General features: G+C 43.5%; 2 protein-coding genes across 2 annotated transcripts; both read left to right on the forward strand.

Moving 5' to 3' along the window:
• Positions 1 to 138: 138 nt before the first annotated feature.
• LOC115585382 (protein Ycf2-like) lies at positions 139 to 8823 on the forward strand. The gene is made up of 5 exons (XM_030423715.1): positions 139 to 692; positions 3257 to 3744; positions 4159 to 4225; positions 5122 to 5677; positions 5774 to 8823. Coding segments are annotated over exons 1-5 (1392 nt in total). The 5' UTR covers positions 139 to 413; the 3' UTR covers positions 5776 to 8823.
• A 1615-nt stretch (positions 8824 to 10438) lies between these two features.
• LOC115585793 (protein phosphatase 1 regulatory subunit 12B-like) lies at positions 10439 to 17650 on the forward strand. Its single transcript, XM_030424428.1, has 6 exons — positions 10439 to 10518; positions 12910 to 13000; positions 13080 to 13280; positions 13384 to 13498; positions 14044 to 14180; positions 17507 to 17650. Exons 1-6 carry the CDS (start codon positions 10499 to 10501, stop codon positions 17648 to 17650), a joined length of 708 nt encoding a protein of 235 aa, XP_030280288.1. The 5' UTR covers positions 10439 to 10498.
• The last annotated feature ends 106 nt before the right edge of the window (positions 17651 to 17756 follow it).

Consider the following 17756-nt stretch of genomic DNA (forward strand, 5'->3'; position numbering starts at 1 on the left):
GTAGATCTGCCATTAGATGACAGCAGCGCACATGGCTGGAGAGAAGCAGCCAGTCCCGGCGGTGGCAGCCCCCGGACCCCGCCCCCCTCTCCTCCACAACCACCACAACCACCACCGACCCCCACCGCCCACTTCTCCTCCTTTCCTCTTCCTGAGTGGACGAGCACGCTACCTACGGTCCACGCCTCCCTCCTCCGTCTACCTCTTCATCAAACAAGTCGCTGCTGCAGCCTCTCGGTACTTTGTCGAGCGCTCATTGAAAGCGGCCGGATCCGTGCGTAAAGGAGCCTTCCGAAGCAAAAGTAACACCCGCCGCTCACGCACACCGCACTTTCTATTTCCCTACCCTCCTTGAACACCACCTCTCTGCCCGACCAGAACATTGTGTCCTCTTTTTTTTTCTTGCGGGGAGGATGACTGCCAAGCATCGGAAAGGGAAGAGCAACCACAAGCACGAAGACAACTTTTTCAAAAATGAAGTCGCGGAGTCGGAAGTTCGCGGCGGAGCGAACAACTACGCGCTGCTGCTGGTTCTGTTCCTCCTGATCGTGATCGGCGGCGCCGCCGGCGCGTGGTTCTGCTTCCAGCAGCACCAAACTTTAACCTACTTGACGGACAATCTCATGGGCATGCAGATGAAAATAGTGAAGCTGCAGGCCTCCCACGAAGAAATGCGACAGTCCAACAGCAAGGTAGGTGATTTAATGAGGCGATCGAGCGCAGCGGGAGGAAATCATCTGTGTGTGTGTGTGTGTGTGTGTGTGTCTGCAGCCATCAGCACGCCTCCTCTGACTGCCCGATATCACGATGAATGCGCCACAAACCCCCCTCACACCTTCAACCAAATGAGAAAATAAGAGGGCCTCACCACATGCCCACAGAGCCCACAGCCTGTCAGTCACAAGTAAGGGAAAGTTAAGAGCTGCAGCAGGCCCTCTATCAGATTTCAAGCTGCCAGGAGCTTCCACTGGAGGGACTACAAAACGCTGCTATTTCTAACATCCTCTCAGCTGCCAGCCCGTTTATTCTTGACCTGCTGCTGCTGCTGCTGCTGCACAGGCTGGGATACAGCAAAACCCGTTCAATATCAGAGATCTCAGTGGAAAGAGTTTTTATTTGTGTTCTGGTACCAAGAGGAGAGCAGGCTTGGCAGAGCAAGGGGGGGGGGATGCTGCCAAAATAATAATAAACAAGACAGAAGTGTGCCAGCTGCTAAATTTAGTGTGCGATTTTGATACTGAACACCAGTTCAGAGGTTGTTTACGGCCGTCGGAAAGATTGAAGAGGAGCAGGGAGTGTGGCTGCTGATGTGACTCAGTGTGGGTTAAAGGATGAGTTCACCCAAATGCGAAAAAGTCTGTCAGAACGTGGCCGCCCTTGTGCCGATGGGAGCTCGGATGAAGTTTTGTCTTCCGCAGCACATCTCTGGAGCTTCAGTGTAAGACAGGAGTAAGACAGGACTGCAGAACGGATCCATAAGCCCCGAGATCCCAAATTGATTGGAAAAGACAACATGTAGACACTGGACGCGTGGTGCACGGGCACTACAGCGCCTAAAGTGAAGATTTCGGCGCAAGAAAATAATGTAAATAACATCTTTTCAGATCAGTTTGGCTTCTCAGGCCTTCTGGAAACTTGGATTACATTACATTTTAAAACAAGTCCCCATCTACCTCAGTTGTCCAGGAGAACACTGCAACCCTGTTTTGCTGTGGCGCTCCAGAAACGTTTGGTGGACTACGAAACTTCATCCAGCTTTCCATGAGTAGATGACGACGACACCTTCCTTTTTTGGGTGAACTTATCCTTTAATACTGCCTCAATGTAGGCCTCCATAGGATCACAGCTGATCAAGATATCCCTTTAGTTGTATATCTCGGCATAAATGAACTGTCCCCCTGTGTCACTTCAGGCTCAGGTTGTGGCTGTTGTCGAGCTACGTTCCACTCCACCTGTGAAGTCAGTAGTATTCCAACTATTTCTAAGTTGCTGCAGGCGACCGTAGGAGGAAGAGCAAGTATTTTTTTTAAGGCACTCGGGCAAAGCAAACCCACTCCTTTTCTTTCTTCATGCAACTCCACCTTTTGTTTCAGCCAAGCAAATGTGGCGAACAGCTCTGCCAGCTCAGTCTTGTTGGAGAAATATTTCCTGCACCAGCAGTTTAATTGTTATTCTGTGAGTCACACGTTTTTGTCAGTGCGGTTGCAAAAGTTTGACCGACCCGATGCTTCTTTATGCAAATTCAGTATTCAGTGTTGCTCTCTGCGACTTCCTGCAAGGAAGTAAGCATTTAGAGAACCATCCATACATTATCAGGCCTGCTGTGATTGGTTGCTTGCAATCTCATGTTCCTGTGACCAATTCGAAGGTCGAAGACGGAGAGAGGAGAATATTTTCTTTTCTTGATTTACAAGAATGCATGAAAAGTTAAACTCGAGTCCATGATAATGATTCTGCAGCCCCATGCCTGTATCAGTGGGCTACAGGCTGAGGTCATACTTGAGTAAAAGTAAAGATATCCTGTTACGTAAAAGTGAAATTCACCCATAGGAATAGTACTTGTGTAAAAGTCTTTTAAAGTGAATGTACATAAAGTAAAAAGTAAATTATATTACACACCAATTCTGGGATCTAACAGAATTTCTGTGACTCGGAAACCGTCTTTTTGCAGATAACATCCACAAGCTACGTCGTCTGCAGAGTAATACGTAATAAGTACAGTGTGAGTAACTAAAACAATCAAACAATTTTAGCAAAGTAAAAAACTTAAATATTTGTCTCCAAAATGTAGTGGGTGGAAATAAAGTAGCAGAAAATGGAAATATTCAAGTAAAGTAAAAGTACTTTAAAAATTAAAACTCTAGTAAATGTACTTAGTTACTTTTCATCACCCGGGCTGATCACTGTAAAGGTTTGGATATGTAGAATGTCAATATTGGCCAGCTGTTGAATTCAGAGTAACTGCTAACTGTAGCTGCTGTTACCTAGTTAGATCAGTTAGCTGTGCAGCTAGCGACCCATATTACATAATGTACCTATTTTAGAATTCTGTGTTTGTTTTATGGACTTCAACACCTTTATACTGTAGGAGAAATCTACCTTTTGAGTATACGTGAACATAAAAGCATCTTCAAAGTTAGGTCACATAAAATTCATGTGATAAATGTTCATGGCTTTGGAGTCCTCCACTTCGAAGCTCCAGTTCAATATTCAATGCCAGCTTGACTCAACATCCCTCCTGTATGTCTCGTTGTAGCATCACGTTTCCGAGAGCCTGGAGACCCGCCTGAATACCCTGGAGGAGTCATACGCACTGGCCCAGAAACAGGTGGGCATGGCGTTGGCTACAGCTGAACAGCTCCGGACGTCTGACCTCCCCGCTCAGGTGCTGTCGCTCCACACGGAGATGAAAACGCGCCTGGCAGAGATGCAGCAAGCCACCGTGTCTCTGGAGCAGCTGAGCCAGCTGCAGACCATGCTGAAGGGGAAGAGCGAGGAGTTCGAGGGGGTCAGGGTCCAGGTGGAGAGCCTGGCCACGCTGAGCTCCGAGCTGTCCCACCAGATCGAGGAACTGGCAGGGAGCCTGGGAGAAGCAGAATCCAAGCTGGACGAGAGAGCCGGACACGTCGCCGCGCTGAGTGCCACCTTGGACGGACAGGCCGCCGAGGTGCTCACGCTGAAGCAGCAGCTGGACACCTACCAGGCCCGGCTCGAGGCCAGCACGCTGGAGATGACTGCTGTCAGGTAGGTTGTGGATCTGTGGAGAAAATAGCTCAAATGCTCTGACCCATAACTTTATATTGACTTTGTCAAAGCCCTGTTAGCTGCCATTGTCCGCTCATCCCTGGACCAGTGTGTGTTAGCCTCATATTCACGTTGTAAGATTGCCCTCATCTGTATAAACATATCTATTGTATCGATGACTTTTTTTTTTTTTGTTTGCGCAATACCTTCTTTGTCTCTGACTAAGTCGGCGCTCTTTGAAGCTTATGCAAACATCACAGAAACGAGGTTCACAGGCTGTCGTCGCACATGTCAGAATGGAAGAAAGCAACCGAAATGAAGCCAGGGGAATATTTTACCTTAGTTTATAACAGCAAAAAAAAAAAAACACAATTTGAAACAGTTTTGTGTCACCAAGTGTCTTCTGTCTTGCAGAGAGTTGCTTGAGAGCGAACAGTCCCAGCGGCTCCAGCAGGCCAGCCTGGAGGAGCAGTTCAATACGGTACGTCAGAGTCTGCAGGATTAGAGCTCAGCAGCCCGTAGTCTGACCTCTGGCCTCGGGGCTCAGTTGGAGAACATGCAGAAGCAGGTTAGCCAGGTAACCTACGATCAGACTGAGCCCTAATTGAGATTTGGTGTCACTTCATTCCCCGATCCGGGTTGAACGTGCTTGATTTGCGGAGCTGCATGTGGCGTTTCACGGGCCTGTAACCAGACTACATGTAGGTTTTCCCCTTCACGTGAAATAAGTCACTAAAAAGACCTGCACACAGTTTTAGCAGCAGTTGTGTATCATTAGATTATACTGCAGCTCTTGCCTGACGGGCCTGAACACACACACTGTCAGCGCACTTGGTCCCTTTACTATTTCTGTCCACCGTGTGCCCGCGGGGAATTATAATGAGATTTTCACCCCATTAATTTGACGGAACTAATTGCCTGGCATGGATTCTCTGATAGAGTCGCATCTGCACTCGCATGCATTACACTGTGAGCTCCTTGTGTTGTGTGTTGTTACCTGGACGTCCAGATGGCGGACCTGCCCGGTGTCTGCTCTACAGTGATCTAACCTACAGTGTGCGACTATTTTCTCGATTAGTTATTTCGTGTAAAACATTAAAGTGTTTAAAAAATGCTCATCACAATTTCCCAGTGGCCCAGAGTGACCTCTTTTTAAGTTGTTTCTTTCGGCCGACCAACAGTCCAAAACCCAAAGACTCTTCAATTATTGACATGAATGACCAAGAAAGTCAGCAGATCCATTTATCTAAGTAGCTTGAGCCAACATTTTTTTAATATTAATCGATCATCAACATAGTTTGCCCTTTTTTTTAATTGTTCTTTTGATGGACTAATCAATTAGTTGGGGCTCTAATTGTTACTTTTCCCTCATATTAGCTGGTAGGAGAATCTCAACCTCCTGCTGAGCCTGAAGATGAGACCGAGGAAGAGGCAGCTCCCGCAACTGAGGAAGAGGCAGCTGCAGCAACTGAATTAAAAGAAGAAGAAGACGAAGAGGGGGCACGTCCTGCAGATTTAGAAAAAGAAGAATCTAACCCAGAAGAAGAGGCAGAGGCAGACGAAGGAGGGGAGGCAGCTCCTGTCGAGCAGGAGGCCTCTGTGACAGACGAGGTCGAGCCGGTTCAGGAGGATCAGACGGAGCAAGACGAGTCGGGCGCCGTATCAGAAAAGGAAGAAGAGGGCACGACACGGACGGCAGAAGAAGAAGAAGTAGACGAAGAGATGCCCGAGGAGAAGGCATCCAAAGGAGAGACAGTTCAGGAAGAGCCAGCGCCCGAGGAGGAGAAGCTCAGCGTAGAAGAGGAAGTGTCGGAAGGGGATGAAGAACAGCAGGACGTCGCGGCTGAAGAGGAGGCAGATGAAGAAGCAGCAGAAGAAGAAGAGGAAGAAGAAGAGGAGCTGTTAGAAAATGATGACTTAACAGAGGACGAATGTAAGCAAGAATATCAGTAGAGCGCTTTTTGAAATCTACCATAAATACATCGCCACATCCCTCCTAAAATGTCCTTGTTTTCTTGTGTTTTTACAGAGTTCATATCACCAGTAAAGGGACTTTATTCCACACCGGACACATCCACCAAGGAGAACAGGAAACTTGCTCAGACGAAAGTCAAGGTCTACAATATGACAAATGCTGTAGGGAAGGCATTATTGATAGCTGTTGTTTAGGTGCAGTATTCATTATGTGGTTTTTAAAGGCAGAAGCAAACGAGTCACCACTTTTTTGGAGTTGGAGCTGAAACCTGTACCTCAGAATAGCAGCCGGCTGTTGAGTTAGGAAGCGAGTACTTCAGGGTTTACCTGCCAATAACGACCTCAAACGCCTTAATCCATACAAGAGAATGACTGTCTTTCTACAGAGCGTCTTCCACTCTTCACAACTCACTTTCTTTTCTTTTCTTTTTTTTAATCGAGATCTCTGTACTTAACTGGAAAAACTAAAAGCCAATGATATAACACGATAGACTGTTTCTCAATGCACTTGAAGCCATAATCGATGTCTGTCTGTGTTTCTTTGTGTCGCTGCCTGAAACGATTCACGAAACACTATTTCCGAAGGAGAAAAAAAAAAACAGTCGCAGGAACTTAATGAACCCCCAATTGTTTACACGGGCAATACTAAAGAGCAAGCAAAGGAAAAAAAAATCTTTCATAAGACGAACAAGAAGAATTCCTGAATGTTTTTAAAGTACGGAAGCCCTGAGAGGCAAGTGAGTGAGGAAAAAAAAAAATATTGAAGTGTGATTGAAATAGTTTTTCTCCCCTGTGTTTATGACAAAAAAAAAAGATTTTGCCAGTATAATCTTTCTTCGTTCCCACCATTTTCTCTTTCATTTGTGAAACAAATTGGAAGGAAAGTTGTCAGACTTTTTTTCATGGGTTCAGGGCACGAGGCACACAGAACATTTGCTGGTTTGAGGGGACAACTGCACACATATGTTTCCGATCGGTTGTGGCCGCAACTTTGCCCTCAAACGTTCACCGGCGTTGAATTTAGCCCTCACAGGTGAATGCAAATGCTTTATTTGCCCCGTTCTGCCCCCATAGAACGTGTCCAATAATAAATCACTGCCAGAACTTTATTCCACCTGTTTTCAGATGGACAAGAAAGGAACTTGGAGAGATTCGACAGATTTATTTATTTTACTGGTTTATTTGACAGGGACGGTACGTGAAGGTGTAACCGATGCAGTGTAAGTCCCTGTCTCGCTTCATCAAACACGATGCAGGAAACAATTTAGGTCGGACTTACGCCTTGGCTACATTCAACACGTAACGTATGCAGTGCAATGTACCTTAAACTGGCTACACCTGCAGCTCACGTACTACGCAGGATGTGTGAGCCGCAGGTCAAAACAAGATGGTGACCATTAGTTTATGAGACGCTGTGAAACTTTGAGTTTGTGTGATATCCGTAAGTTACCATCTACAGACTCCAGTAAGCAAAATAGGGGATAAAGTAACCAAGTGTCTTTTATTTTTTTTTTTTATTTTAATCATTTCCCTGTCAATTTATCCAATTTAGCTATTAACTGCTGTCAGCTATAACAACTCTCAAACCCACACTGCTAACTAATGGCACTCAGGTCTAAGTCATTCACTGTATACCAGAAGTATAATTTTGATTAAGTAAATTACAAAAAAAATGGAAGACTGTCCCTTTTTATGCTTGAAGAGCCTGGTGTGGCCAGTTTCACGGATCACGCCGCTCTGCTGCGTACGTGACGTGTTCAATGTTACCAGAATTTTAGAAATCAGATCATCTGTGGGGCTTTTTTTTTCTCACTTGCCTCTCAAGGCTTCCGTAGAAAAGGACTGTAGAATGTTTTGGTTTTTTTACTTTTTAAAGCATACATGTGCTTCAGTTCTTAAAAACAGTTCTTTTGCTTGGCGTAGTTTGGCTAATGAATGTTTTTTGTTTTGTTTTGTTTTTTTGTACTGAATCCAGCTCCAGTCCTACAGAACACACCTGTAGTGCTGTCAGATACAGTGGTCTAAAAGTTTGAGTCTTCTGCTAAGAACCGTTTTCGAAAGTACATTATTTAGTTAGTTCAGACTTTGCATCGTTTAAAGCTGCTGTGCGTCTTTAACACTAGCAGATATTTCAATTGTCACCGATAATTTTTTGAGTGACTTTTGCGAGTTAAGCAGTTGTTAGTAACTTACCGAAGAGCTAAGCGACTAACCTTGTGGACAAATTGCTCTCCAGATGGATGGAGAACTATCGCAGTGTCGATCGGCAGCTCTGTTTGGTGGGTTAATTCCCTCCAAAACAATTCAACTTGAATTGACACCAACTGAAGATCAATATGCTGTTTTGTAGCAGTTGTTACACCAGATCATTTAATGACTAATCCAACATTTTGACTAAATGGTACCAAGATTTAGTTGACAACAAGAGGCTGATCTTTTTTAACTCGACAGTCCTAAAAAACAACCAACATGATTGATGAATGCAACTGCTCATGAAGCCAGATTCAGACGGTAGTTGAACAGTTGCACTTGAACCAAACAGAGGGACTTCTTCACATTGCAGAGCTACTGTATGTAGGTTTAGGTTGTGCAGGAGAGGAGTCTTCAAGCAGGACGCTGACCGTTGACATGCATCCAAACTATGCCGGGACTGAAATCTGGAGGAGGAGCTGGAGGTCTTCACGGCTCTTATATCCACAGTCACAAGACCTCAACCCTGCCGAAACAAATAACAAGCAAAACATAACATCACAAGACTTTTCTCTGAGGTGCTCTACAGACAACTGGAATAATGTGAATTATCAAGAAACGCTCCGATGCAGACTGCAAGCTGTGATTGGAGCGAATATCTAACATTTTGTTTGCTGGTGTGCAGATGTTTGTGTAGTCATGCTTCACAACCGTGGAAAGCCTAGAGCGATAAGCGGTTCTACTCGGTTCTTGGTAGTAAAGCAAGGCTTTTGGGCGTCACTGTACATTTTCACTGAGCCTGATGTTCACTTTTACAATATGCACCGTTTCTGCCCGAGGCATCGGTCACCGTCAGTGTGACACTTGTCTTGTTGTCATGTTTTTAAAATAAACCCCGCTTCTTTCACTTTTCTATACTCGATTCTGTGCTGTTGTGTCTTACACGATTCACATCATATTCCATCATTGGTGCCTGGAGTTGTACGTGGATATTGTGTCAGGATTAAAATAAGCAGCCCCACCATCCTGCCGGAGTCCACATATTGTATAACGGAGTTTTAAACTTAAAAGTTCATCAGTGTCTGGTGATGTTCTACGTGTGAAAAGATCAAAATCAAACACAAGATTTGCCTTTTTTTAATTTTTGTAAGGAATCGGCGAGTTTGAGATATGAGCTAATGTAGTTTTGTCAAGATTAATTTTGGTATTTGTGATTTTATTGGACACAAATGTGTGTCTGGATTCAAACTGGAAATTATAGTTGGCACTTACTGTACGGTTCTGTTTTAAAATGGGATTTATTGATGATAAGAAAAGTAGGGATGCATGATATAGATATATTCAAGCCGATACGATAATCGATAATTACCTGACTCTAATGGCCAATACCGATAAAATAAGCGATACATTTTTTAGGCGCAATAGAGGGTAAGATGTAGTGTGTGAAGATGGTTTACTTAATATTCCATAGCTGTTATAGGATTTTATGGTGAGACTTGAAGACTTTTTTTTACCTCGTGTTCTGCTCTTCTTCACACCAGTGATGATATATGTGGCTCCACCTGCAATGTGTAGATGCTGCACTCGTTGCGTCAGCAAAAGCAATTTGGCTTTGTGTTATCTGATGGATTTATCGGCTTTAATTTCTTTATCTGCCTAAACAAAAGTATAAAAAAAAATCACAAATCACCTTTTACTTTAAGTTGTAACGGAGGTATACGGTACGGTCAGGTGTCTGTAGTTATCTGTGCAGGTTGACACTTAATCACGAAATATCAGTTAGTTTTGTCATATTCAGCTTGAAGAATTACTGAGATATCCCCCAAAAGAAAGATTAAAAATAACAAAAAGATATATGCCATATTTCAAGGCAGAACTACAAATTTGATAACAGTTAACTAACGTTAGCATTCAGCCATTTCCTAGCAAATGCTAAAAATTGATTCAAGTGGTTTGATGACATTGTGGCCCAGTGTCCCTGTGGATTTTCACTATCCTGTTGTCTTTTTTTACTTGCTGATCAATCAGAAAGCAGATCGATTATAGCATTTAAAGTTAAATTCCCTACATTTGTAGGACTTGAAACCTGTAACGCAGCGCTACGAAATTTGACTTTCCCACTCTGAGCGTGATGTCAGAGTAAAATGGCCGCTGTGTAAGTATGGTTGTAGCATTATGACACCATTGAACATTCAACCGAAACAACCACACAGTTGCAACACTGACAAATGTAAAAGTTGTATCTTTTCTGTTGTTTCGCAGGAATCGTTCTTTGCCAACATTCATTCTGGTAAATCATCTGAGCAAATAAAACTTCCTCTCACCACACTTCAGAAATGTGTTTGCTGTGCACCCACTGAACAGGAGTGTGTACCGACTTGCTTGCATCAGTCCTCTGTAGACAGAGAGTCCAAATTGATTATGTGTGCATATAGACAGGAAGTCTCTCCCTCTCCTTCTCTCCCTCCCTCCCTCTCCCTCCCTCTCTCTGCTGTGCAGCCTGTATCAGAGTCACTTCATCCGGCCTCTCCTTCTCATCACTGCTGCAGTGTCTCAGCGCCTCGGTGTCTCTTGACCTTCCACCGGGACCATGCAGGCTTTTGTTCCCAGGTAAGATCCCAGAGAGACTTGAGTCACGATGCGCTGTCCTCTTCTGGCGAGCCGGCATTTAGGTCAAAGCTTCCCAGCGCTCACGTTTTTGTCATCTTACTGTAGAACGGCTCTGCTGCCTCTGTACAGGTGCTGCAGGCCTCTCAGAGCTGGTGAGCTTGTGGTTCGTTGCTGTGGGGACAAAGAATTAATGACTCTCTGATCTTTGTTTGGCTTTTTTTGTATGTACATTGGTAATGAATGGCTTCAGGATATTATTCTTGGCAACTGTTTTTTATTCATTATTAACAATTTTCCATTATGTGGCTGAAAGTGGAAGCCTTCTGCTGTGTATGGGGTTGCAGATTCTGTGGCTGGATTAAAAAAAAAAATGTAAACTTCAGTCCTGACTTGCTTTGTGGTGGATTGTTGTACTCGAGTCATTTGTGGTATCAGCCTGCAGATCGAGGAGTCCACATCCTTTGCTCTGTACGTTATACAGCAGTGTGTGCGGCCGACCGGCCCGCTGACTCTCACTCAGGCTTCAGGGTGACTTCACAACCAGCAGATCGATACCGGTAAAAGCTTAGCAGAGGAGGGGCGGGCAGCTCTCTGGGTAACAACACGAGCCTCTCCACTGATGCTTGCTCAGCTCTTTCTCTCTTGTCCGTCCGTGAAGCCACCAGCGGAAATGGCGCTCAGGTCTTGAAGCCACAATGAAAATGCAATTTTCAGAGCATCTTTCTTCTTTGATTTATTGTAATCTCTGCTACTATGAGATGCAGGGGTGGTGCATGCAAGCAGGGGAGAAATTATTTGAAGTGTAAAGCAGTGGGATGTCACAGCTGATAATAAAGCATGAGGTCATAGGTGAAGATACACAGCAGGAAGTGGCATTTTGGGACATTTTTTGCATTTAGAACTAGAAACATAGATTTTGAATTCTGAATAACCAAAATATAAAAAAAAAAAAAAGAAAAAAAAGAAGGAAAGTAAATTTATTTCATTACATTAATTTGCTACTTATCATTGATATATTGTGGGTGACAAAAAGACATTCATATATAATAACTATAATCTTAATTTACATCAACAAGGCAAGTTTTCCTCACTCGAATCGAGGGTCTAAGGACAGAGGGTGTCATTCACTGTACATATTGTGAAGCCCATTGAGGCAATATGATTGTGATTTTAGGCTCTGTAAATAAAATTGATTTGATTTGATTTAATTAGAATGGGTCCCACAGTATTATTTGGTGGCCTTGTCTTGTATAGTCTGTCAAAGTTTCAACATTTTGTGTGTGCTGTATTTAAGCAGGGTTTGGAGGATTACATCAGAATGTATTCTGATACAGTTACTAATCACCTGTTAAAATCCAAGCATCACAATATTAAAGTCATCTAACTTGATTACTTCCTGTTACTTTCAGATTATCTTAATAACAAACATTTGCATATAATGAGTAGAGAAAATGAAATATCAGTAAGATACGTTTTATTGAATCTGAATAATGAGTGTGTCTTTGGTAGGAATGCCTTTTATCTGAATGTATCTGTGATCTAATTTATTTATGATTTTTAATTTATAATTACCTTTTTTTGTATATTAATTAGATAATCCTGTTACATGTGTTCCTTTACTTCGCAAGCCTGTAAGTTAATTGGCCAAGTAATCTTTATTTGTATAGCACTTTTCTAAGCCCAGGTTACAACGTGTTTGACATCGGCAACATTACAGAATTAAAAATAAAGTCAAAAATACAAAGCACAGAGCATATCAAATCTAAAAAAATAATCAAAATACTTATACAAAAGACCTCTCCTGTAGAAAAAATAACAATAATTATACAAACCAATCAATAGACAATGATCTAATAAAAATATAGAAATATATAAATAGAAAATAATAAAAAATAAATAAAATATTACTCAAATACAAAAAAAAAACAATTATATATTGAAATCATGCTAATAAATAATTGCAAAGAGACAGGAAATAAGTTCTTTCTGAATGTCTTAAAGTCAAAACGCATAATATCGAGTCTGGCTGTTTAATAGGATTCAATGCTGATACCATTCTGGAGCATTAAATATTAATGATAACATGCAATAACATGCAACATACTATGTGTGTTGGATTGTGTGTGAATGTCCAATCAAAATCTGTTGTGTATGTTTCTGTTTACTTTGCTGCCTTGTGTGTGAAGCACACTGTGACCTGAGTTTAACAAGGATTGAAAGTTGAATATAAAGATTATTATTATTATTATTCGTAGTAGTAGTAGTAGTAGTAGTAGTAGTGGCAGTATATATTTTTCTGTTGCCCTGTGTGTATCTCTGTGACAGTGTCCTGTTGTATCAGCCTCATTTCTTTAAAGCTCTGTGTTTACTGTTGTTTTCCGACTGGTGCAGGTCGTATCTGACCCCGGTCAGGGATGACGAAGCGGAGTCTCAGAGGAAAGCGAAGTCTCGTCACGCCAGACAAACCCGCAGGTCGACACAGGTAAAGAACAAAAGGCGTACAGAGGTCCGGCTGTCACTGGATTGTGTTTGACCGCTGAAGCTGTGTGAATGTCCTGCAGGGTGTGACTCTGACAGATCTGAAAGAGGCCAGGCAGACCAACAGCCTGTCTCCTCAGGACAGACGGGCGGAGGACGGAGGCACCCTGGATGAGAGGTCATGTGTGAGGAGAGGCTTGACAGATGACAGGAGAGGCAGGATCAGCCTGACAGAGTCCACAGAAACAAGCGAGATCAGTGCGAAATGGAGCAAACTGGATGAGGTCAGCGAGAGAAATGTATACAGGAGTCAGCTCAAGCTTCCTCGCTTCAGGTGGATGTTTGTGAATCATCAGTTAGTTCTGTTTTCTTCTCATGCACGTACAGCAGGGGAACATTGAACCCAGGCTAGAAGCCCTCGCTGAGTCTCCGATGCCAAATGCTTCATATGCATCTGTGGCTGGATCCTGTGGCCTGTCTTACTGCAGCAACTCCTTCAGAGGTCAGCAAAACAGTCAGGGGTCTTATTGTGTGTGTTGGACCCCACAGATCTCACCGCTGAATTATCCAAATATCTGCAAACTTCTTTTAACCAAATTATAAACCACTATGTAGACAGATATTAAAGTGGTACCTCTTACATTGTCCACAACTAGGATTTGTACATAAACATATAAACATTAAGCATAAACAGGTTGTAATCCTCATGTGTGCCAAAAAGTCATTCATACATACTATAAGTCAGACTTACAGTATGTATTTTATTCCCCAAAGAGATTTTATATATGTCAGTTAGACGCCAGAGAGGTCTCACTCCCACTCCGGACAGTGAGAATTTCAAATATACATAATATAAAAACAACAGAATTAATAAAACAGAAGTTAAACCTGAATAAAACAACGGTAAAAGCATTCAAATCAGTGTTTAAAAGCGGGAGTGATTTAAAATGGGACACCAGTAACGTAAGTGTATCAATAAGTGTTGTATCACTGCTCATATTCAACAGTGATTCATAGATGTGTGCAATAAAACACCTTCCTGTGCAGGTGCAGCGGGCGAGCGATGGTGGACAGATGAAAACCAGAACCCCGTTGAAGAGCCGGCACAGCCGACCTTCAGCACAAAGCAGCACCGAAGACGACACCGCTGTGAGGACCAAGGTTCAGACTGCAACTCTGCAGAGGTGTGTGGATCACTCTTGTGCTCTTGAAATCACAGAATGCCACAGAAAACAGTTGATTTGAGTAACTCTGCTTGATGGCAAAACATGTTTTTCTGTCGCTTCCTTTTAGTGCCACGAGATGGCGCCAAAGTACTTTTCATATTTTATGATATTTCAGAGTGAACCTTGAGAATATGTTTTCTAAATGGAAGTGGTTATCATCAACAGAGTAAAAATGGTATCTTATTCATGAAAAAGCACAATATATATTTTAAGAAGTCATATGGCGATTATTTGGACCGATATTGTGACTGTGATACGATTCAAGATCACAGGGAATGATCATTTTTGCATCACAAAAACATGAAGACGTGACATTTATTGGGGTCTGTAGCAAACAAACACATTTTCTTACATCAGGAGAACAAAATCTGACACCTCTGCAGCACTACAGTTCTTCATTTTACGGTTGTTTTCACTCATATTTTACTTTAATGATAAAAATAAGATGTGCTGCATCTTGTGATTTGACTTTTGCACTTACCCACGTCGCCATTTCGATCATATTTCAATCAATTGCGCGGCCCTACTTAATAGCAGAGAATTTTATTGCTCAGTATTCATTAGCTCCATTGTTTCACATTCACATCCTGTTTTATCCCCCCCCCACGCAAAAGCTAAGCATGCTTCAAAGGCAGCCGAAAGCTCTGATCTCTGATGCAATGTTTTGAGATGTACGGCAATCGTAGACGTGAAGCATGCGTTCAGAGAAATTAGAACAAGAAGAAGTGCTGTTTAATGTCTCAAAGGAAAAGACAGTCCAGGGAGAGCTGCCCCTCCGATCCACCTCCCTCTAAGTCGCTTTGCCTCTTCACATCACATGTCTGAGGTGTCTCAGCATTCCATACCATATTGGGCAAAACCGAGGCGCTCTCCGCTAAGTCTTCAGATCCAGACTTTTCCTTTTCCCTTTCACCTCTCTGAACTGTTTTGCTCCCTCCACCTGTGTGCTGATAAAAAAAAAAAAACCCTGAACCTCATCGCTAAATCCTCCTTTTGGGTGCAACCTGGCTGATTCACTCGAGTTTCAGCGAGGATATTTCTGTTTCACTATGTTTCTCAAAAAGAAGATAAAGATAGATACAACAGCGAACAAGACGGAGGAGGAGGGGGGGGACGGGGGTGATAAGACAGTGGAGGGCGACTTTTACTAGATTATATGGTATGAATTGAAAGTGTTTTTTTCCCGTGAGCTGACTCCAGGTCAGCGGTTCAGCTGTCCCCCGCAGTGGAATCTGAAACAGAGATCTGTTGGTAACATGAGAGGCTCGCAGCGTTACAGAGAGGACTATATCTGTCTGTGATAATCATACCGAGCAGCGAGGGGTTCATCAGAGGCATGAAAGGGCTGCCCATCACCGGAGCCGACCTCTGCGTGACTCTGTGATGATCTGAGCAGATTTTGTTCCACAGAAAGACAGGTGTAGAGCACATCAGTCCAGGGATTCTGCTACTTTTTAAGACTGCTGGTGGCGATCGTGATAGATGGAATAAACAGACAGAGAAAGCAAGAATGCCTTTGCAGACAGTTTTTCAACAACAGGGGAACTTTATTCTGGAATTCCATTAATTAGATCCTTACGGAAAGTCTTCCTGATCCTCCAAGTTTACTCAACAAAATCATGTAAACTCTGATACCTGCTTCTTTTTTTCTTTTCTTTTTTTTGAAATGTTTGGATATAATATGGAAACCATGTTATCCCATGTGGAAACAACTGAATCTAGAGTGAGGATCATGCTGGGGGCCGTCCACTTCGGCCCAAACGTTAATAAGGCTTTCAAGTCAAATTCTCAGAGGTTTCGTCTCTGAAGGAACAGGTTTTGCAAATATTCTGTCCGTACGGAATGAGTGTCAAACCACCTACCATACAATACAGAATAGTTTTGCTGTGATCATTGGTCTTTTAAGAAGAGCTACAGCATCTTAAAGCAATGTTTCGGAGGCGGATGGTTATAAAATAACCAAGTCATAATCAAGCCATTCCTGCTTTATATATTCTGTCCGTGTTGCTATTTTTTTCTCCCTCTGCTTTTTTTTTTTTTTGGGTGTGTGTGTAATTCTTTTCAGTCCTTTCTTTTCTTCAATCGTTTTGCCCCCGAGCAAGGAGGAGCAAGTGAGTTCAGGAGATGTGAGGCGAGGTGAACCTCGCTGTGAAAAGGAAGATGAGGCCATTCCTGCCGACTGTGGGGGAAACAGTGGGGGGAAGGGGGGGGGGGGGGGGGGGGTTAAATGCGTCAGTCAGCATGATGGCGTTATAGAAAAGTTCTTGTGAAGCGAAAAGTTCAAATATTTTTGTGGCTTTTGATTTGTTCATCCAATCTAAATCAGACTTGGTAGGTTTGTTCCTGATCCCTCTCATGTGATCTCATGGAGAAGCAGACGTAAACAAAATAAAGATTAGCATTGAGCAAGGACGCGCGGTGGTAATGTGTTGCACGTAGAAACAAACAAATGCAGAAGGTAAGATGACTCGGGTTGGAAGGGGAGACATGGTCAACACGGGTTTTTCCTGGTGTTCAGTGAGAAATTGAGGTGAGAGTCAGCAGTACTATGCTAGCTAACGTTAGCCTCAAGAGATCGAATGTGTACCATCAGTTGCTCCATGATGCCTCTCTCATAGTCCGGATTGGAAAGCACCAATGTAACCCTCCAGATTTTAAATCCTAAATATCAAACATGTTTGGTTTCATCGGGGCTGCTCCGCTTCTGTTTCAGGAGACTTAAAACTGGATCTGTAAACTCCTCACAGCAGCAGATCATCTGTGTCCAACAGCATGTTTTGAAACACCGGTTTCTACAACTGCTTATGTTTCGTCACAACTGAGCCTTCCTGCCATCTATCAGATTGTGAGATGTGTTGCATTTATCACACTTGGCAAAAGTGCGTCCGCCCCGCTCTGCCCCACTCGTTTTTTTTTTCTCTCTGTAATCTTGCTGAAAAACAAACCAACAAGCTGGACCAGACTCCTAACCTTCTCAGTGGAGGTAATCACCGGGTGACCCACCGACTCAAGGAAAGATGGAAGAAAAACATCACATTTCCACTGATTCAACAAGGCAACTGGAGAGGGGCTGGAAAAAACAAAATCACCAGTGGTTCGTGAGCACTGCAGGACTAAAATCTAAAAAAGACCAGACATATTTGACCGAGAGGAAACGTGTTAACACCGTGTAAAACGTCCGCCAACAGCATCTCCTCTCGATCACACTGTGCTGTGTGCCGAGCCACTTGACACCTCTCGGTTGTTGATGGCTCCTCAGGTAATAATGTGTGTTGACCTTCCAGGACACGAACTGCTGCAGCTCCCCCCACCACTCCACCGCCACCACCACCACCCCCATCATGACTCTGGCTTTGTGCTCCACCTCCCCCTTATCCTCGTCCACATCAGTGGACAATTTTAGCCCTCAGTGCCGAGTCCTGCCATAGCAGAGCCTCTGGCAGGCTGCCAGAGCCGAAGACAGCAGGGAGAAGCGAGCGGCGGTGGGGCGGAGGTGGAGGGGGTGGAGGGACTGCTGGGAGGGCGACCAAGCAG

This window comes from Sparus aurata, chromosome 7 (genome assembly GCF_900880675.1).
Source record: "Sparus aurata chromosome 7, fSpaAur1.1, whole genome shotgun sequence".
Classification (NCBI taxonomy): Eukaryota; Metazoa; Chordata; class Actinopteri; order Spariformes; family Sparidae; genus Sparus; species Sparus aurata.